The sequence below is a fragment of the Poromitra crassiceps genome (genome assembly GCF_964638095.1).
Source record: "Poromitra crassiceps genome assembly, chromosome: 2".
NCBI lineage: Eukaryota > Metazoa > Chordata > Actinopteri > Beryciformes > Melamphaidae > Poromitra > Poromitra crassiceps.
The window spans coordinates 112,492,291-112,515,362 of record NC_139624.1 but is presented as its reverse complement, the minus strand read 5'-3'; the positions used below and the strand labels follow the sequence as shown (position 1 = coordinate 112,515,362).

The following is a 23,072-nucleotide window of genomic DNA, read 5'->3' as shown; positions in this document are numbered from 1 at the left end:
GAACAGAGAAGGAGAGGGTGCAGGGGAGGGAGAGCAGGGGGAATGTGAGAGGGAGGAGAGGGCAGAGAGGAGGAGAGAACAGAGAAGGAGAGGTGGGAGGGCGCAGGGGAAGGAGAGCAGTGGGAATGTGAGAGAGGGGAGAGGACAGAGAGGAGGAGAGAACAGAGAAGGAGAGGTGGAAGGGTACAGGGGAGGTAGAGTAGAGGTAGGGTCTAGGGTGGAGGGAGGGAGTAGGATACGGGCCCGGATTAGGGCGAGGGTGGGGAGAAAATGGGAAATGTGGAGGAGGAGAGAACAGAGAAGGAGAGGTGGGAGGGTGCAGGGGAAGGAGAGCAGGGGGAATGTGAGAGAGGGGGGAGGACAGAGAGTAGAGGTAGGGTCTAGGGTGGAGGGAGGGAGTAGGATACGGGCCCGGATTAGGGCGAGGGTGGGGAGAAAATGGGAAATGTGGAGGAGGAGAGAACAGAGAAGGAGAGGTGGGAGGGTGCAGGGGAAGGAGAGCAGGGGGAATGTGAGAGAGGGGGGAGGACAGAGAGGCAGAGAAGGAGAGGTGGGAGGGTGCAGGGGAAGGAGAGCAGGGGGAATGTGAGAGAAGGGAGAGCAGGAAGTGGCAGGGATTCAGGAAAATAGGGGAGAAGAGGAGAAGGAGCAGAGGGGGGGAGAATGAGGAGAGAGCAGGAGAAGGGAGGGGGGGGGCGGTGGGATGTGGGGGAGGAAAGAGCATGGAAAGAGAGGAGAACAAGAAGGGGGAAGAAGGGAAGAAGCGGGGGAAGGGGGAAAGAGAGGGGGGGGGGAGAAGATCAGACAACTGACTACTCTAAGCATTAACCAGAGCTAACTGGGACATAGTATCTAGCTAATCTACAGCCTAATCTGGCCTATCCTACCCTGCTCTAGTCTGATTTTAGCCTGAACACTAACAGGTCAGCCTTAGGCTGTAGCTAATCTATCGCCTACCTAAGCTGTTCTAAACCAACCGGCAGCCCTCGACCATGAAGAGCACCGATGCCCCCCGACCCGGCCCCCGCCCACATAAGGCGTGGGAGGGAAGGCCAGGCCGGGACACAGCGGCACCCCCTCACCCCCAGTGAACGCAAGAAAACCTTTCCACCATATGGATCGCCACATGGATTGCCCCAGTGACTTGGCTGAGGAGGAACCTTGTGAGGTCGTTGTGCTAGGGGCCAATTGCTGCGGCCCGGGCGGACCCAGCCCCCAGCCACCAGCATAGTGACTGAGAGCGTGAGAGCAGGCCACGCGGGGGACGGGCCCACGCAGGCCACAGCAGCGGACCCCCATCTGGGGACTCCCCTCCGAGACAGGCCGAGAGATGCCGGGCTAAACCATGCACAGAGTTTCCGATAATGAAACTCTGTGAATGGTTTATTATGGAAATAAAATGTACAAGAGAACAGAAAATTGAAAATGTAAAAAAAGAGTCCAACAGAAGGGATATAAAAATGTAATTTTTAAATTATCCTAAGATCAGGGAAGGGAGTTGAAAATCTAAAAAGTAGAGTCCAAAAAGAAATAGAAAATGCAGTCTTTAAGTGTTCGTAGGTTTAGAGAATACTAGTTAATTAGCTAGGTGACAAAAAGGGGTAACAAGATTGGGAGTTCCATGAGGATGATCTGAGGAATCCATGAGTCCGCGTTGGTGACATGGATTAAGAGGAGGGGAGGGGAGGATAGGAGTCGGAGGTGATGATTAAGAGGAGGGGAGGATAGGAGTTGGAGGTGATGATGAGGCGGCGGGGGGGGGGGGGGCTGGGGGGGCGCCCCCCCCTTCCCTTAGGCAAGCAGGTGACCAGGATGATGAGGATAGGTGATGGTGATGAGCCCGGGGTGTCAGACAGTAGAAGGAGTAGTGGGTAGATGGCCTAGAGTGACGACAGGTGGCTAGGGCGATGACGGCCGGACCTAGGGCTGCAGCGGTGGGGTGTACGTCAGGCCAATGAAGGACACCTGAGGGGGAGAGAGAGAAGAGAGCGGGGGAATCTGCGCAGAGGTGGAACTAACTCTATAGACAACAATAAAATTAGGTCAAATCAAAATTTATTAGGATTATTTAGGATGACTAATATTATACTGCTAATTCAGGTCTAGGTAGTCTAGGTCTAAGTTTATACTGATACTGCTGGCTTGAGATAGCCCGCTCAGCAGTTCAGGACTAAGTTTATTCACCAGCTATTTGATTTTATATCTGAGCTACTGGGTCGGCTGATGCCATATTATTAAATTAGGTCAAGTCTAAGTTTATACTGATACTGCTGGCTTGAGATAGCCCGCTCAGCAGTTCAGGACTAAGTTTATTCATCAGCTATTTGATATTATATCCGAGCTACTGGATCGGCTGATGCCATATTATTAAATTAGGTCAAGTCTAAGTTTATATTGATACTGCTGGCTTGTGATAGCCCGCTCAGCAGTTCAGGACTAAGTTTATTCACCAGCTATTTGAATTTATATCTGAGCTATTGGATCGGCTGATGCCATATTATTAAATTAAATTAGGTCAAGTCTAAGTTTATACTGATACTGCTGGCTTGAGATAGCCCGCTCAGCAGTTCAGGACTAAGTTTATTCACCAGCTATTTGATTTTATATCTGAGCTACTGGATCGGCTGATGCCATATTATTAAATTAGGTCCAGTCTAAATTTATACTGATACTGCTGGCTTGAGATAGCCCGCTCAGCAGTTCAGGACTAAGTTTATTCACCAACTATTTGATTTTCTATCTAGGCTACTGGGTCGACTGATGCCATATTATTTAAATTAGGTCAAGTCTAAGTTTATACTGATATTGCTGGCTTGAGACAGCCCGCTCAGCAATTCAGGATTGTATGTACTCAAGAGCTAATAAATATTTCTAGAGAATGACATCATCAAACATAACCATCAAGCACAACCAAATGATTGGGAGAATAAATGGGTTTTGAGTCTAGTTTTGAAGATTTCAATGGAGCCAGCTTCCCTAACTGACAGAGGAAGCTGGTTCCAGAGATGTGGAGCACGGTAAGAAAATGCTCTGCTACCTGCTGATTTTTTCTTAATTTTAGGGACGGTAAGATAATTACCGTCCTGTGAGCGGAGAGTACGCGTGGGAACATAAGGAATGATTAGCTCAGATAAGTACGGAGGTGCGAGCCCGTGCAAAGATTTATAGGTTAACAGAAGCACCTTAAAGTCTGATCTGGCCTGAATTGGGAGCCAGTGGAGGGAGATTAAGACCGGAGTTATATGATCAAACTTCTTAGTTCTAGTTAGAATTCTAGCAGCGGCGTTTTGCACGAGTTGTAATTTATTTGTGCTACAAAGTGGAAGGCCAGAGAATAGGACATTACAGTAATCGAGTCTAGATGAAACAAAGGCGTGTATTAAGGTTTCGGCATCCGTTGCATTTAGCAAGGGACGGATCTTTGAGATATTGCGAAGATGAAAGAAAGCTATTTTAGTGATGTCCTTAATGTGAGCATCGAATGACAGAGTAGGATCAAAGGTAACACCTAGGTTTTTCACCTTTGAGTTTGGAGTAATTACGCAGTTCTCAATGTTCAGACTAAGATCAGTGAGAAATGGAAGTTGGGTTTTTGGGCCAACAACTAGTAGTTCAGTTTTGTTGGCGTTTAGTCGTAAGAAATTATTTGACATCCAATCTGTAACAGCGATTAAGCAGGATTCAAGATTAGCGAGTTTAGAGCGATCGTCTGGTCTAATTGGTATATAAATTTGGGTATCGTCGGCATAACAGTGGAAGTTAATGCCATATCTACGGAAAATTTCGCCAAGAGGCAGTAAGTAAACTCCAAAGAGTAAGGGACCCAGGACTGATCCCTGCGGTACACCAAACTTCACTGAGGAGAATGTGGACATAATATTTTTTATATGAGACACAGTGTGTCCTATCAGACAAATATGACTTTAGCCAGGATAGGGCAGTGCCCCGGATACCTACGTAGTTAGATAAGCGGTCTAGGAGGATCTTATGATCGATTGTATCGAAGGCTGCGCTTAAGTCTAATAAAATGAGAAGAGAGGAGAAATTAGAGTCGGACGCGAGGAGAAGGTCATTGGTTACTTTTGTAAGAGCAGTTTCAGTACTATGGAGTGATCTAAAACCAGATTGAAAGGGATCGAGAAGTTTATTATGCGAGAGGTAGTCAGTTAATTGTGTCGAGACTACTTTTTCAAGAACTTTAGAGAGGAAGGGGAGATTTGAGATTGGCCTGAAGTTGTTAAGAACCTCAGAATCAAGGTTTGGCTTTTTAAGTAGAGGTTTGATTACAGCAGATTTGAAGGAGGCAGGGACAATGCCAGAGGAGAGGGAGCTATTGATAATGTTAAGTAAGGGGGGGCCTAGTATTGGAAGGAGTTCCTTAATCAACTTTGCAGGGAGAGGGTCGAATAAACAGGTTGTGGATTTAGATGAAAGTACAATTTTTGAAAGTGCATTTAGGGAGATAGTCTCAAAATTCGAGAGTATAGTACTCTCGTCTAAGGTTCTAAGGACAGGGCTAGGAAAGGGGTTAGCACCCTTTGTGAGTAATAGAGAGTTGCTAATTTCATCTCTAATACAGATCATTTTACGGTTAAAGAAGTCAAGGAAGTCATTAGCTGTAAATGGAGAGTTTGTATTGGGGGATGGTTTGCGAGTAAGATTTGCGACCGTGTCAAATAAAAATTTAGGATTATTTTTATTAGTGTTAATAAGATCTGATAGGTAGGAGGCTCTTGCAGCGGAGAGCATACATTTGTATTTTAATAGGCTATCACTCCAAGCTAGTCGATAGACTTCAAGCTTGGATGATCGCCATTTACGTTCTAGTTTTCTGCATATTAGTTTTTGTGCGCGTGTATCGTCAGTATACCAAGGCGAGGGTTTTTTAGGGCGACGGATTTTAGTACGTAGAGGTGCGATAGAATCAAGCGAGGCGAGTAGGATTGAATTAAATTGATTTGTGAATTCATTAATGGAGTCGATCCGCTCTGGGAGAGAGGAAAGCGGCCCCGATAACAAATCAGCGAGTTCAGTGGGAGTAGAACTATCGATACGCCGGGCGGTATAGGTATCGGCTAGGTTTGATTGCCGGAGGGGCAGGTCTATTTTAAATTGAATGAGATAATGATCTGACAGTGCTGGAGGGTAAATCATGACTGACAGATCTGAGACGTTAATCCCACGAGCAAGGACGAGATCAAGCGTGTTGCCGTTAGAATGCGTTTGTTCATGAACCAACTGAGCAAAGCCAAGGGTGTCGACTAAAGATAGAAAGGCTTTGCAGAGTGGGTCAGCTTTACGGTTAACATGCGAACCAGTGTTTAGTAACATCATCTTCACACATGAAGACCACTTTTATGAGTTTTGAAGCTTTTATGTGCCGTTAAAAAGGTGGCTAGCTAGCAAACGGCTAAATGAGACTACACTTTTGAGTCGATGGGGATATATATGTCAATAACGTCACCACTTCAAGGACGAACACGGAAATTCTCTTTCCCTCACCTGGTTCAGCCCCGTTCAGCCCGGCGTAATCAGTGCACACATCAACAACGGTCCAGGTGCTGACGTGACGTGGAAGCCTATGCGACAGTGTGTAGTTCTGGATTAGCTTAGCTCAAGCTTTTAACTTCTAGGGCTCGCATTTACGCTACAAAACTCATGAAAGTGGTCCTCATGTGTGAAGATTATCCCGCTGAACCTTGGTTCGCGTTTGATTAAACTTGCGTTGCCCACAGACATTATTTGAAGCATCGCGCCAAAAACCCATTCAAAAATCCCATAGACAGAAACAGTGAAGAACCAGGAAGTTCGGGACTTCCGCATTCAGCCTACAAAAATACGTCATCCCTGGGGCTCTCTATTAGCCTTTTGTGAAATGAAGCATTTCAAGCACATCACTGACTCTGAAGCTAATATTTTCTGATGTAGTGACACCTCAAATATCTGAACAGTAATTTCCTTCAATAAAACAGCAAAAACAAAGGAATTTTGATCGCAAAATAATATTTTTTAGCTGCAACCAGCAGCGCTGGCCCCTGCGTGCGCAGACCCTACACCTTCTTGCTGGTCTTGATTGTCTGGGTCGGTGTTGTATAGTGCCCTGCGTGCCCCACCCCCCTCAAAGCAAACTCCTCCTCCGTGGGAGTGTCTCTGGTGGCTCTCTGCTGCACGTTTGCTCGGAACTTTCTGCTGCACGTTTCAAAGTGCGCTGCACCCAGCGTCTATTTTCAGAGCGCTCCGCCGTTTTTGTGCGCCGGCTCCCAGCGCTCCCAGCTGAGAATAATTTAACTTTTCAGAAAGACGCTGGTGTCGGGTGCTCCTTTTCTGGCAACTAATCATATGGAGAAACTATCGCAACAGAGACAGAAAGGCTCAATTGTGGGAGCAGATTGGCTGCTGTTCACAGGCACAGCTAACGTTAGCTCCAGCATGCATCGGTTTCCGTTTCCCCATGGCTTCTTCTACTCTTTTTTCTCATCTTTCTCTAATCCGGAGAGCACTGTCGCCACCTAATGGGTCCGTAAAATAGCTTATACACCTTCAAAATCCCCCATATTTTTACAGGAGATGCATCAGGCTTTGATCCACGTCCCACCGTCAAAAAACGCAATTCAATGGCAGCCTACGTTACTATTTGAATTGACGTCTTTAGACGTCAATGGCAGCCAATGAGTTAAATTTGCCTCAAACGTCGACTTGGACTCAACGATGAACTGATTCGATTTTGGTGGTCAAAGTTCAAGGTCGCTGTGACCTCTCGAACGCCATTTTCAAGCTTGTTAACACGATATCTCAGGAACGCCTTGATGAAATTTCTTTGAATTTACCTCAAATGTCCACTTGGACTCAAGGATGAACTGATAAAATTTTGGTGGTCAAAGTTCAAGGTCACTGTGACCTCACGACCGCTTGTTTCATACTTGTTCACGCGATATCTCAGGAACGCCTTGATGGAATTTCATCAAATTGGCCTCAAACCTCCACTTAGAATGACGTGATTAGGGGCGGCTGTAGCTCAGGAGGTACAGCGGGTCGTCCACTAATCGCTTTTGATAAGAGGTCGGTGGTTCGATTCCCGGCTCCTCCATTCTGCATGTCGACATGTCCTTGGGCAAGATACTGAACCCCAAATTGCTCCCGTTGGTGTGCCAGCACCCTGCGTGGTAGCCTGCCGCCATCGGTGTGTGAATGGGTGAATGTACCTACTGACTGTAAAGCGCTTTGGATAAAAGCGCTATATAAATGCAGGCCATTTACCATTTACCATTTGATTAGATTTTGATGGTTAAAGGTCAAAGTTCAAGGTCACTGTGACCTCATGAACCCAATTTCCAAGCTCTTTAACGTGATATATCAGGAACACCTTGACGGACTTTCTTCCAATTTGGCTCAAACATCGACTTTGACTCAAGGATGAAATCATTTGATTTTGGTGCTCAAAGGACAAAGGTTAAGGTCACTGTGACCTCACGAATACCATTTTCAACCTCGTTAACGTGATATCTCAAGAACGCCTTGACGGAATTTCTTCAAATTTGCCTCAAACGTCCACTTGGACTCAAGGATCAACTGATTAGATTTTGGTGGTCAAAGTTCAAGGTTACTGTGACATCACGGCCGCTTGTTTTATGCTCGTTAACGTGATATCTCAGGAATGCCTTGATGGAATTGAATCTAATTCGCCTCAAATGTCCACTTGGCCTCAAGGATGAACTGATTACATTTTGGTGGTCAAAGGTCAAGGTCACTGTGACCTCACAAACGCCATTTTCAAGCTTGGTAACACCATATCTCAGTAACACCTTGACGGAATTTCTTCACATTTGGCTCAAATGTCAATGTCTGGACAGACATGGATGTCGACTGCTTACTTGTTGGCGGAGGCATATATCCACGGTGCGGTCGTTCTAGTTGTATTTTATTTTATTGCTTGTCATGTAATCTGTATTGTATTGTTATTCTTGGACCCCAGGAAGACTAGCTGTCGTCTAGGCGTCAGCTAATGGGGATCCTTTTAATAAACAAACAAATATACAGCTGATTTGTAACCAGGGGTTTACCCAGCCAGCACAGCACCGGGATGAATCAACTAGCAGCGAGATAGCTAGCATGCCTGTATTAAAGCCAGCTTGCTTGCAGCTTGTTCTACTGTTGCTATTTCTCACACACACACACTCACTCTCTCTCTCTCTCTCTCACACACACACACAAATGCTGTAGAGGGGCGCTGTGGAGCGCTGTGATGGCTGAGCGCATCCGGCACAAACACAGAAGAAGACTAGCTTGAAAAGAATTATAGCACATAATTTGGATAAAAGAGATACTTCTTTGCGGCATCAAGCTTTCAAACCCCGGCGGATCTAATCAATGAAGAGTTCTGCTTTGTTAGGTGGCTTTGGAATGTCTCTGCAACACTTGTACGACGAGCGGATTGGCATGATCTGCTGCTTGGGACTTCACTTAAAGTAACTACGAGCAAGATTTTCAATTGTCATTAAACAGTCTAAATTTAATATGGATGCCTCACATCTTACCTCTAATAGTAGATGAGACCAACGCCGAGTGAATCGGCGAGTGCTGTCTTGCTGATTATAGTCTGAGTGCGGGCCGGGCAGATCAGGAAGTGAAACGAAAGGGTTTACGGCAGCCACTTCAGCCATAACCACAAAATTACAAAATTACTTTCAAACAAACTGTTAGAATATAACGAAAGATGTTTGCGAGAGCATAGCATATATATGCTCTTGCATATATAGCATATACTGTATGCTCTCGCATATACAGTATATATCATATATCATCCACTGTATCCATGGCAGGAAATAGAGTCAAACACTGATGTTTTGGGCTTGAGATATGCACAGTTCATGAACGCTTTTCCATTGATTGTTCTAAGCACTCAGTGTCTGGTTGCTCTTTCCTGTGAAAAATCCTCTGGCACACAGGAAGTGATGCGTTTTCTTTTCAGGTTGTTTGGTATCAGTGGTATCAACAGAAGAAGAACTGTGCCGTGATTATGAGTAGTGATAACCACTGTGGCTGAACAGACAGAGGAAAGAGAAACTCAGGCTGTTCAACAGAAAACCAAATGTAGGAACCACAACCTGAAAAATTTGTCCACCAGCTCTGTATTCATTCATTATTGACATGGGCTATTGTGGGAACTCATCAAAGAGGTTTTCTGTTATGCTGTGTTTACAAAGGCTTGTTCCAAGATTTTCTTTTTAAATATTTATTAAATATTTCAACTTGACAATAGGAGGGTTAATGTGTATGAACAGAATATAACCTAATAGATACAAAATAGGATCTTGCATATTACCACTTTAATTTGACAGTATTTGACACCTTATAGGATGACCTTAAAGAACTACAAACCTTTTGGTCCGCGATTCTTTCCTGTATGAAAACACTGCAAACATAGACAACAGCTGAGTTCGTTAGCCTAACCTTGGACCTCTCCACGTTAACATTCTTCCAGTTCTCCTACGGGGTCCCAGACCTTCACCTGAAGGACATGGCCTGCAGCCTGGACCTGCTGGAGCGCTTCCTCATCTTCTCCAGCCGCCAAGGGCTCTACACCATCCGTAACGCCATGTGTGTCCTCAGCCCACAGCGGCTACAGATCATCGAGAACAAATTCTACACCAACGTCGACTTTTTCAAACTCTTCCGGCTGGTCAGTGTTGGTTTGTTCCAGGGTTTTCGAAGGCTAATACAGGTTTTGGATTCAAGCTGCTGATATAGCCTAATTGACCATTTCCAGGCCAAAACATTCTAAAATTAGAGGGCACTCGTGTGCATACCTCTGCCAACCTTCCAAAGTTTAATGGTGTTCTTTGAATCTGCTTGTAAGTTAACTGCCTTTTTGTGATTGACCATGCCCTCTTCAGTGGCCATGGAAAGTTATATCAGTTCTAAGTTGGCCCATGACCTGCTTTTCTACAAAGTTTTGTGCAAATTCGTTCATAACTTTTTGAGATCTCCTGCGGACAAACAAACATGTCCTCCTGGCCAACTCAGTTGGCAGAGGTAAAAATGCACCTATTCAGTGTTTATGCTATTCTAGTCTGAAACATCATTTTGACCATAGGACACTAAAACTCTCCATTCTATTCTCAAAAACACTAATGTTAGCCAAGTTACTTTTTCTCTGATACTTTTTCTGTGATGCAATTTCTGAGCAAAGTTTTAGAATGACTAATAATAATTCTCCAAGTAATTATTGGATGTCCAATTCGTATAAAAGGAAAGAATTGGTATTTAATATATTGTATGTAAAGGTATTTGTTAATGAAAAACCATGCAGAGGAATAAAGACTTCTCAATCGGACTTAAATGAAAATTGAGGCCAAAACGGAGCCCTGAATCCCTGATAAGCATATTGAACTTTGGCACAATCCATGAAGATTAGAGTATTAGCTCAACAACCGTAGAACGACCTTTGAACTTGGAAGGTCAGTGAGGCTAACTACAGTAGCTTACTTAGTTAGTCTTTTTTCGATTAGTAGCAGAATGCTACTAGCCTTCATAGCTCCTCTCTCACCTCTTGGATTTTTCACTGGGCTTCAGTCTAAAACGAACCATTTAACACATTCCCTGCCAGGGTTTCTGACCATTTTCATTAATCTTCCAAGACCCACAGAATATTTTCTTCTATGACTATGTAAACATCAAATATCTCAAAAGAAAGAAGAGAGCTGTGAGTGAAAATTCCACAGAGCCTCTACTTTCATAGAAAATTAAAAAGTTTGATTCTGCCTTCATCCGTTCTTTAGTTATTGACACTTGAATGTACAGTAGGTAGTGTTCACTGAAAACGCCCGTCTGTCCCCAGAAAGCAGAGAAAAATGCATTTTTGTAACAGCGGCGTGAGGGAGAGATTCACGCCACACTCAGAGAGGGGACGTGCGGGTCACACTCGTCTTGCCTGGGGGCGGAGGCTTCTGGAGCTCAATGTGTGGAGGTCCGGGGGCATATCTGATGGCTGAAATGTACATGGTGTGAGGGCTCACAAACTGGATTACTAATCTACCTGACAGGAGAAGTGATTTGTGTGCGTTTACCAGCGTCTGGTGAAAAAAAAATCCTTTAGCTTTGAGTGACTGTCACGAGTCCGTCTGACAGCGCGTCGAGCCCAGGCAAAGCTGCTCATTGCAGCGCTTTGAGGCACCAGGCTGGAGCTGTTTTATGGAGCTTTTATCTGAAGGGAGATTGTTGCTTTTCTCTGCTTGCTGGTTTTGGTGGACAATAACCGTCGCTTTTGTGCATCTCTGGAAGTAAAGTAGCATTTCATAAGGTGACCAAGAGAGCAAACTATCACATGACTGTGAAAACACAGATTGACGTGATATCACATCAATGGCGGGGAATGTTTTAACAACCAGATAAATGGGATTTGTTGGCTCCAGCAGTTGAGGTGTAACTCAACCAATGAGATTATATCTGCCCTCAGAGTAGCTGTATAGGCTAACTGAAACTCCATCTACTATAATCCAGATTACATACTGACCACAAGAAGCTACTATAGACGGGGGTCATCCCTATTTGCTCTCAGCCCTATGTGTTTAGGCAAGGAGCTTCTATGGTTGAGCGATTCCAGGGCTGATGAGGTGGTTGGGTTGAGGCATGAGGTCAGTGAGGTTAAGTTTAGAGCAAGCTTGTAGTTAAGAAGGTCAATTGGGATAGGGCTCAGGGAACATAGGGCTGAGTGAACATTAGGCTGAGAGAACATAGGGCCGAGGTAACATAGGACTGAGGGAACAGGGCTGAGAGAACATAGTGCTGAGAGAACATAGTGCTGAGGGAACATAGGACTGAGGGAACATAGGGCTGAGGGAACATAGGGCTGAGTGAACCTAGTGCTGAGGGAACATAGGGCTGAGAGAACATAGGACTGAGAGAACATGGAGCTGAGTGAACCTAGTGCTGAGGGAACATAGGGCTGAGGGAACATAGAGCTGAGGGAACATAGGGCTGAGTGAACCTAGTGCTGAGGGAACATAGGGCTGAGGGAACATAGATCTGAGGGAACATATGGCTGAGGGAACATAGGGCTGAGGGAACATAGAGCTGAGAGAATCGTAAAATGGTAAATGGACTGCATTTATATAGCGCTTTTATCCAAAGCGCTTTACAATGTGCCTACATTCACCCATTCACACACCAACGGCGGCCAGCTGCCACGCAGGGTGCTGGCACAGCCATCGGGAGCAATTTGGGGTTCAGTCTCTTGCCCAAGGACACTTCGACATGCGGACTGGAGGAGCCGGAGATCGAACCACCGACCTTCTGGTTGGTGGACGACGCGCTCTACCTCCTGAGCCACAGCTGCCCCCAGAGACCATAGGGCTGAGGGAACATAGGGCTGAGGGAACATAGGGCTGAGGGAACATGGGGCTAAGGGAACATAGAGCTGATGGAACATAGAGCTGAGAGAACATAGGGCTGAGGGAACATATGGCTGAGGGAACATAGGACTGAGGGAACATAGCGCTGAGAGGGAACATAGAGCTGAGGGAACATAGAGCTGAGGGAACATAGAGCTGAGGGAACATAAACTGAGAGAACATAGGGCTGAGGGAACATAGAGCTGAGGGAACATAGAGCTGAGGGAACATAGAGCTGAGGGAACATAGAGCTGAGGGAACATAGAGCTGAGAGAACATAGGGCTGAGGGAACATAGAGCTGAGGGAACATAGAGCTGAGGGAACATAGAGCTGAGGGAACATAGAGCTGAGAGAACATAGGGCTGAGGGAACATAGGGCTGAGGGAACATAGGACTGAGGGAACATAGAGCTGAGGGAACATGGGGCTAAGGGAACATAGGGTTGAGGGAACATAGAGCTGAGGGAACATAGAGCTGAGAGAACATAGGGCTGAGAGAACATAGAGCTGAGAGAACATAGGGCTGAGGGAACATAGAGCTGAGGGAACATAGGGCTGAGGGAACATAGGACTGAGGGAACATAGGGCTGAGGGGACATAGGGCTGAGGGAACATAGGGCTGAGGGAACATAGGACTGAGGGAACATAGAGCTGAGCGAACATGGGGCTAAGACATAGGGCTGAGGGAACATAGAGCTGAGGGAACATAGGGCTGAGGGAACATAGAGCTGAGGGAGCATGGGGCTAAGGGAACATAGGGCTGAGGGAACATAGAGCTGAGGGAACATAGAGCTGAGGGAACATAGGGCTGAGGGAACATAGAGCTGAGGGAGCATGGGGCTAAGGGAACATAGGGCTGAGGGAACATAGAGCTGAGGGAACATAGAGCTGAGGGAACATAGGGCTGAGGGAACATAGAGCTGAGGGAGCATGGGGCTAAGGGAACATAGGGCTGAGGGAACACAGGGCTGAGGGAACATGGGGCTGAGGGAACATAGGGCTGAGAGGGAACATAGGGCTGAGAGGGAACATAGGGCTGAGAGGGAACATAGGGCTGAGAGGGAACATGGGGCTAAGGGAACATGGGGCTGAGGGAACATAGCACTGAGGGAACATAGGGCTGAGAGGGAACATAGGGCTGAGGGAACATAGCACTGAGGGAACATAGCGCTGAGGGAACATAATGGTGCCCATACTGTCCCATTTTAATCCATCCATTTTTCCATGTCAACGTAACGCTTATAGAGCTATCAATATGATTTCAAATATGCATAAATTGGCAGATTTATGCAGTTGGTTTGTGAATAGAAAAGGCCAGTGCAGGGCTATGGCTGGATGAGTCCCATTTGGGATGGTGCCATGTTGTTTATTGACATATTTTGAAGGATCTGCATGGGTCAAAGCTATAGTAAAGGCCGTGCCAACTACTGGCTGAATGGCTACTATTGAGAGTGAGCTGTCGTAAAGCAACATGGGATTTTATGGCTTTCAAAAATAGTTAATAAGGAATCTAATTAAAATGAACCAGCTCCAATTTAATCTACAATCATGAATGTATACGTCCTATAATGTATTCATCCAACTACCAAGTTACATAAGAAGACATTTGTGCCAAATTAATATTATGTAACCGACCTTTAATTAAATTACACTTACATTTAGAAAATGAAAAATGTCACAAAATAAAACTAATGATATGACTGTTAAATGGTTATTTTTGACATATTTTCACAGACTGGATCTTATCGATGTTTATTATACACTCAATGTACAACATTTTAGGAAGACTCTTTTCATGAATTACACTGGTGAGGTGAATTCAGGTAAAAGCTATTATCTCATATTATTTTCCCTTATTACTAAATCTATATCAATCACAGATATGGAGATAAAGAGAAGCAGAGGAGTTGGAGAAGGATCTTGAAGCTTTTTAAGATTTCCCTCATATTTTGTACGTGTATGAGTTCATGGCTGCAGGTCACGTTTGACTCCAGATGTTTTCAAATCACATCTAGGTCCAAACTTTACAAGCTCACACACACGGCATGCTCAAAGTCAGGAGCCATGATTGATAAACAGCTGTTTGGCCTAAAGATACAACTCACCTTTAAAACTTACCTGATTCACAAAGAGGGAGACAGTCAGGGAGGATGCTAAAAAATAATCTAAACAAAATTTGTTACATCATTTTCCTTGATTGTGATGTTGATGATCTAGGAATTTAATCTCAAACCACTGCACTCTGCCACTCTGGATAAGTACCAAAAATGTACGTGTAAAATTCGAACCCTTCAACCGGAGGCAGAACTCGCCATCTTTGGCTGCTCGGAGACCTCTCTGAATTTCCCTGCAGCTGTGCAACAGTCTCTGACACACGGGACAACTGTCGCCAAAAGACTAATTCTGAAGGAATGGAAGTCTCCCTCTTCACCTTCATTTCAGTTGTGGTTAACAGACATGATCTCTGTTATACAAATGGAGAGACTCAGGTTCCTGAGGACCAACTCACTCAAAAAAGTCTCAGTCTCAGCCGTTTCTGGCCTATCGTGACGAGGTCAGGGGTGACGGGTGACTTGCGGACCCCTTGCGTGGGGCCCCACGCACAGCATCTCTTAGAAGCACATATGTATGTGGCTGGTAGCACTATGTTGTAACACTGAATGTCCTTAGTATATATATATATATATATATATATATATATATATATATATATATATATATACACGTTTTTTTCCTTTTCCTTTTTTTCTCTGTGTCTGTTTTTGTTTTCTTTCTTTGTGTGTTGTTCTGTAAAATGTTAAAATGTAAAATAAAATATATATAAAAATTGTTTATTTAGACATTATTATATTATATCTTCAAATAAGGATTATAATAATTACTGCAGACGATGATGAAAATCCAGTTCCAGTTCAATCCAGTTCAAGCTCCAAGATTTATGTTTTGTAATTTCATAATGTTTCAAAACCAATTGACCTAATCCAAAAGTGCCTTAAAGTAATCAGTAATTACATTACTGAGTTGGAGTAATCCATTGCAAGGTTTTATTGAACTCTGAGCGACTCATGTATCTGACCCTGCCAACATGTTTTAAATTGGAAGCAATGCAGTAAGGAGCTTGTGGACAGTATAGCTGAGCAGGCAGACTTGGCCTCTTTCAGTAATGAGCTTATTGGACAGACACTCCTCTCGTTAGGCTCTGACAGTGAAAGAGGGGCCACCGTCCTTATGATTGGCTCTGACAGTGAAACAGGGGCTAGGCACACATGCACAGTTGCCAGCCGCTTCTTTTCACCTGACAGCGGGGACCTTCACCGGCAGGACGTAGCACATGGGAGGATCACGCCATTCCCACCAGTTCCCTTCTGCCCTGAACAGGCGCCCCGACCGACCGAATTTAGAGAATGTTTTGACATGAAAATGGCAAATTCAAATTTGAGTACATTTCATATTGGCACAAAATATTGGCTATCATCAGCTTCAATGCAAAAATAGAGATCAGAGATACTGTAGGGAGGAATGTTGGAGAGGAAGGATGTCTCCCCTGGATGTTCGATGTCTTGGCCTCATGCCGTTTCCTGGACCTTCAGCCTATTGTGCTGTGAGCTGGCTGCAGATCTCTGCTCACATCCCCAGGAGAAGCTGTCAGTCCAGCTGCTGTGCCTTCAGGAAGTGGGCCATGGAGAAGCTGTCAGTCCAGCTGCTGTGCCTTCAGGAAGTGGGTCATGGAGAAGCTGTCAGTCCAGCTGCTGTGCCTTCAGGAAGTGGGCCATGGAGAAGCTATCAGTCCAGTTGCTATGCCTTCAGGATGTGGGCCATGGAGAAGCTGTCAGTCCAGCTGCTGTGCTTGAGGATGTGGGTCATGGAGAAGCTGTCAGTCCAGTTGCTTTGCCTTCAGGATGTGGGCCATGGAGAAGCTGTCAGTCCAGTTGCTATGCCTTCAGGAAGTGGGTCATGGAGAAGCTGTCAGTCCAGTTGCTGTGCCTTCAGGATGTGGGCCATGGAGAAGCTGTCAGTCCAGCTGCTGTGCTTGAGGATGTGGGCCATGGAGAAGCTGTCAGTCCAGTTGCTATGCCTTCAGGATGTGGGCCATGGAGAAGCTGTCAGTCCAGCTGCTGTGCCTTCAGGATGTGGGCCATGGAGAAGCTGTCAGTCCAGCTGCTGTGCCTTCAGGATGTGGGTCATGGAGAAGCTGTCAGTCCAGTTGCTGTGCCTTCAGGATGTGGGTCATGGAGAAGCTGTCAGTCCAGTTGCTGTGCCTTCAGGATGTGGGCCATGGAGAAGCTGTCAGTCCAGCTGCTGTGCCTTCAGGATGTGGGTCATGGAGAAGCTGTCAGTCCAGTTGCTGTGCCTTCAGGATGTTGGCCATGGAGAAGCTGTCAGTCCAGCTGCTGTGCCTTCAGGATGTGGGTCATGGAGAAGCTGTCAGTCCAGCTGCTGTGCCTTCAGGATGTGGGTCATGGAGAAGCTATCAGTCCAGCTGCTGTGCCTTCAGGATGTAAATGGTAAATGGTAAATGGTCTGCATTTATATAGCGCTTTTATCCAAAGCGCTTTACAATGAGTAGATAGTCTACATTCACCCATTCATACACCAATGGCGGCAGGCTGCCACGCAGGGTGCCTACACACCATCGGGAGCAATTTGGGGTTAAGTGTCTTGCCCAAGGACACAACGACAGCAGCTGGGAGGGAGCGGGGATCGAACCGCCAACCCTTGCGTCATTGGCCGACCCGCTCTACCTCCTGAGCTAAAGCCGTCCCTGAGGATGTGGGTCATGCGACCACTGAGCAGGCCTCAGCTTTAAGGCCCTGCTGTGGGGCTCATAAGAAATTAATGATGAGGACTTCAATATCCCTGGAAATATAGGTTTGTGTCACAGTGGATTTTTTGTGGCGTTTTCTTTACATAAAACATAGCCTATGTTTTCTTACAGGTCCTACAGTACGGTATGTGTATCATTTTAGCATAATCCTTAACACATTCATTTTCAGACAGTATCATTACCATAAAACAAATGAGACATCTTCTGGCTCTTCAAAACAAGTAGCATCATATTTTTGGGGAAACAATGGGGTTTTACGGGAAATGTGGTCTTTCTTTTGAGAAATTGAAACTGCTGCTGTCTAACAGAAATAAACATAAAAAAAAAATCGTATTAATAATAATGTGTTTGTGTTTCTTCTCAGCTTCCCCGCCTAGTGGACAATTACTCTGACGGCATTGACATTCCCTTCTGGGTACGGACTGTCACCGCCGCCTCGGAAAAACTGCAAGAGGTAATGGGCACGCTCCCATCCACCTCCATTCAAAAGTTCACCGGCCGCTATTTTTAGCTGTCAGGAAACAGTGGCTTCCTCTGGCCTGGAGTTTTTACGCAAACACAGACAGCGGGGGGAGATCGTTTAGTGCGTACGAGGAAGGCTAAATCCATCCCAGGCCCAAAAACACATACATCATCGCCATGGAGACAAGAATGGAGCTGCAGAGGCAGGTGAAACCTCTGCACTCACAGGTTAATGAGACCGCAGTGGTGATTAAATGGTGTGTGTGTGAAATGGTGTGTGCGTGCGTGCACGCGTGTGCGTGTGTGCGTATGTGCGTGCATGCGGATGTTTGTTGTGGATGTCTCTTCTGTGGAAGTGACATCCTGTTGACAGGACTGTTGTCTCTGCCCAGACAGAAGATGTGAAGCCACTTGTTATTCGTTCATTCGTCGTTATTTTCCATGAATTCTCTTTCATTAGAAGTGCCATTTGGGAAAGTGGGAAAACTCTGTGGCAGAACAACAATGACCCAAAACCAAGGTCACTCTCTCTTCTGTACTGCATATGGCAAGGTTTTGTGTGTGTGTTTGTGTTTGTGTGTGTGTGTGTGTGTGTGTGTGTGTGTGTGTGTGTGTGTGTGTGTGTGTGTGTGCGCGTGTGCATGCGCACGTGTGCTTTTTAACCTTCCATTATACTACATTACATTTTTAAAACTGCGACAGTTCACACAACTTTAACACGACATGCACAATATACATCAAACTCTTGAGCTACTTCTGCTCTCACTCAGAATGTCAAAATATAAGCGATGTGATAGTTTTTGAGATATTAACATTTGTTTGACACAACTCATACTATTAACTGCCACGGGGTTCCGCATTTCTGGGTGTCAAGTGATGTCACGCTGATCCCTCGTATACAATATACTACAATACTTTATAATAATATAACTTAATAATTTGATTTGATAAGGTGATTTTCTTCCCCACATCCTTTCCATTTGTATATATTGCACATGTCTTGTTATTTTTCTTTTATACTACATATATTTTATTATTATAGATTTGGTATATTTTCATATCGTCACCCCCCCCCCCTCCAATCTGGTATCCGCTGTTATTTTGCACATCTTCATGAAGAAATAATATTTGCCTACTATTCTTGACATGAGAGAATTGTTGGTTATGTTTAATACAACCCATTTGCTCTGCTCTTATTTATACAAAATTTTCCTTGCTTTATTCTGACATTATTTTGCTGTTGCAGTGATCCGATTTCCCCACGGGGACTGTTCACTTCATCTTGTCTTCATGGCATCTCCTCCCCTCCACAGTTGGCTCAGAGGACTAGTTCCATGGAGCTTCTCCGGGTCTTGACTCCTTTGTTCCGGGACAGTCTGTCGTTCAGGCACCTAGTGGCCGCCGCCTCCAGCCTGCTCTGTGGCTACAGTGAGGGGGCGTTCTCCAGGGTCGCCTCCTTCAACTGGTATGAGGACAACAACTACAAGGCCTTCCTGGGCATCACTGGTGTCAGGGCACAGGGCCACAACACTTTGGACAACAGCACCAGTGAGTAGACAGATGAGGGAAGGTACTGACCACAAGAGCACGCTGTTGCAACCAAGGCTGTTCCAGGGCCGATTCGGAGCAAGTGCCTAATCTCAAACCACTTATTTGTAATTTTATTAGATCTTTATACTTTATTGGTTTGCACAAAAGAGAAACAATAATCATATACATAAATAGGCCTACATCTTTCACAGAGGAAAGGGAGAGAGAAAAAAAGAGTTGTGCTGGTGAGGTAAGAAACCGGAGGAGGGCTTATAATGGAACCTCACCATATCATTACATTTGATCATAATGTAGAGGAAAATACAGAATAAATAATAATAATAATAAAAAAAAAAAAAAAAAAAAAAGTAAACATACAAAACAAACCGAATCACTCCGCCTCTGATAAAAAATGGTAGCTAGCTAGCCTGCTAGCCTCACGATCGGGAGCTACTAAGCCAACCAGTGTCACCATAATACCCAGAGTTCCTTGCGGTAGTGTTTAGTGTCGTCTCCTGCTAGTGACGTCATCAGTATACGACAGCTAGCTAACTGCTAGCTAGCTAATGGCAATAACAAGCAACATGCAGGGAGCCAAGAGGGACTATTTTATTATGTGGAACATTATGATTAATGAATAACAGCGATTTAAATTGGAGTTACTTTCATATTGGCATACTTGGTAACCGTTTTATAAAAGCAATAGCTCACTTCAGGCTGTGATATATGCTAATTATACCACACCTAAGGGTGTTTTCAGGCACGACACTTGGGTGTGGTATAACGAGCATATACAGTACCATGGCCTGTCATGAGCTATTGCTTAAGTATTCTATAGGAAAATAACACACAACCATGCCCCCCTCCCCCAGCTCCATTCTGCCATGACCTGATGAGGGAGTTGGAGTCTGACCCCGCCACCAGGGCTGTGTGGAGGTCCATCAAGCCCATGCTGTTGGGGCAGATCCTCTACGCCCCAGACTCGCCCGCTGTCAGGCAGATCATACGCAATGTAAGCAACATCTGCCATCAGGTGGATACCATGATGAAAGACTCTACTGTACATGGAAAGATTTCAAGTCATAATCTGTGACCCTTGCTACTCTCCCTGTATTCCCTGTATTGCCGTGTTCTGTTTGCTATCCTAAACTCCCGGTGTCTAGGTCTTCCTCACGGAAAAATATAATTACATTTACAGGTTGCTTGGAATAGACAGAAGAACTGTGTAGTTAGCATGAGCAGTGATAGCTGCATGGCTGAACAAAGAAAAGAGAAACTCAAACAGAGAATCCAAGAAAATAGACTGGATTGAAAAATACATTTCAGCTGCAGCACCCCCTGCTATAGAGAGCCCCAGGGATGACGTATTTTTGTAGTCGGAATGCGAAAGTCCCGGAATTCCGGGTTCTTCACTGTTTCTGCCTATGGGATTTTTGAATGGGTTTTTGGCGTGATGCTTCAAATAAGGTCTGTGGGCAACGCAAGCTTAATCAAACATGAACCAGTGTTCAGCGGGATAATCTTCACACATGAGGACCACTTTCATGAGTTTTGAAGCGTAAATGCAAGCCTTAGAAGTAAAAAGCTTGTGCTAAGCTAATCCAGAACTACACACAGTGTCGCATATAGGCTTCCCCGTCACGTCACCACTCAACCTGGAGTGTTGTTGATGTGTGCGCTGCTGTGCACTGATTACCCCGGGCTGACTGCAGGTGAGGGAAAGATCATTTCTGTGTTCATCCTTTGAAGTGATGACGTTATTGACGTATAATATCCCCGTCGACTCAACAGTCTCATTTAGCCGTTTGCTAGCTAGCCGCCCCGGGCGCTGCACAGTGGCTGCCCACTGCTCCTAGTTCTAGGAAGGTTCCTAGTAGAGGATGGGTCAAATGCAGAGGATGAATTTCCCCATGGGGATAAATAAAGGATAACTTAACTTAACTTAACTTAACTTAACTTAACTTAACTTAACTTTTTTAATGGCATGTAAAAGCTTAAAAACTCATAAAAATGGTCCTCATGTGTGAAGATTATCCTGCTGAACACTGGTTCGCGTTTGATTAAGCTTGCGTTGCCCAGAGACCATATTTGAAGCATCACGCCGAAAACCCATTCAAAAATCCCATAGGCGAAAACAGTGAAGAACCCGGAAGTGTAGCATCGATGTTTTCCGGACTCATTCCTGGGGCTCTCTATTGGTCTACGATCTGTGAGCTGCACGATCACTGACAGGCAACCTGTTAATCACATAATCTGTTTTATCGTCTATTTTACTCGAAATTGGACCATAATTATACAAAATATACATCCTGCTATATTGAAGAAGACTAGCAATTGAGACCAAAAACATTTTTCAGTACCTGAGGTTGCTCTCCTTGACTAAAACTCTCCAGGGATGGACAGGGGGGGGGGCAACAGTCATGGATGGCTTGCCTGCAATGGAAGAACACAAGTGGACTGGCTGTAGCGACTACTACATAGTCTACTGGCGCCATGACTTTTTCAGTGCACCAGAGCCTATCTTTGAAGACATGTGTGATCACACACACACACACACACACACACACACACACACACACACACACACACACACACACACACACACACACACACACACACACACACACACACACACACACACACACAGAGGTTTCCTCTTCCCCATCCCGTAATGCCCTCTTTGTATTGCACTTCCCTCAGATTGGGATCTTAATTGCGTGGAAAAAGGGAATGACTAAGGGGTTAATCCATTACTTTACAGAAGGCAAAAAACTTGGCCTCCGCACGCTCTGCAGGCCTTTTGTATTTGCACCCTCAGCTGTGTCGTGCATCGTGCTGTTCTCCCCCCCCCACCCCCAATATTTTATTTTTAGTTTTTATAGAACAGTAAACGAACAAGACAAACAGGCTCAGACACAGGAAAAGAAAAAGGGAAAGAAATAGACATCAACATTCAACATTACAATGTGGTGCTACCAGTCGCATAAGGTGCTTATGTATAAAGAGACAACATGCGATCCCACACAGGGGGTCCATGAGATACCCGCCGAACAAGCTATCCGCTATACCCCAACTTCAGTCACTAGTCATTGTTAACCTCGTCAAACTAGGCCAAAAACGGGTCCCATAATAGCTGAGAACCCTTTAAGCGAGTTGGTTCTCAGGGACCTGAGTCTCTCCATCTGTACAACAGAGATCAGCCACACCTGAAAAGAAGGTGAGGAGGAGGACTTCCATTCTTTCAGAATGAGTCTTTTGGCGACGGTTGTCAGAGATTGTTCCCCAGTGTCAGAGATTGTTGTACAGCTGTAGGGAAGTTCAGAGAGGACTCCGAGCAGTCGAAGATGGCGAGTTCTGCCTCCGGCTGTAGGGTTATTTTATAGGCCTTACCAATCAAATATTTTGGCCCAGAACCTCGTTAAAGAAGGGCAGAACCAGAAGGCATGAGATAGTGTGCCCTCTGACACCTGTCACACAGTGACGAGACAGAAGGGAAGATCCTGTGTAGTTTATGCTTGGAATAATGAAGACGATGAGTGACTTTAAAGGTAGGCTACTATCCGTAAGTTTGGCTGGAAAATAAACGTTCACAAAGTGTTTTATATTACCAATGAGTGAATGCGCCGTTCCTTAACTTAAAAAATGAGCCCAGCCACATCTCTCCGCGTTCACCCATTGCAAAGATATTGCAAGATTATCATGCTTCTGACGGGTTATACTTTCCCAGCAAATTGGGCAGATGTGACGTTCTGCGCGTTCAAGAGCCTGTCTTGTCCTCATGGCTCCGGCGGAAATACCAATGAAGAAGACAGCTAACAGGAAGTGGCTAACGTTACGTTCATTGCTAGCTGCTAGCAAACAACAAC

At 45.2% G+C, this 23,072-nt stretch overlaps 1 protein-coding gene across 1 annotated transcript in view; it reads left to right on the top strand.

The window, feature by feature from the left end:
- LOC310771382 (retinal-specific phospholipid-transporting ATPase ABCA4-like) overlaps positions 1-23,072 on the top strand; it is a gene marked incomplete at both ends in the record, with an annotated part of 189,101 nt that overhangs the window by 21,824 nt on the left and 144,205 nt on the right. Inside the window, 4 exons of the mRNA XM_083631907.1 lie at positions 9,482-9,679; positions 17,579-17,668; positions 18,990-19,224; positions 20,079-20,218. Coding sequence (XP_083488033.1) covers positions 9,482-9,679; positions 17,579-17,668; positions 18,990-19,224; positions 20,079-20,218 — 663 coding nt within the window. The remainder of the gene's footprint in view (positions 1-9,481; positions 9,680-17,578; positions 17,669-18,989; positions 19,225-20,078; positions 20,219-23,072) is intronic.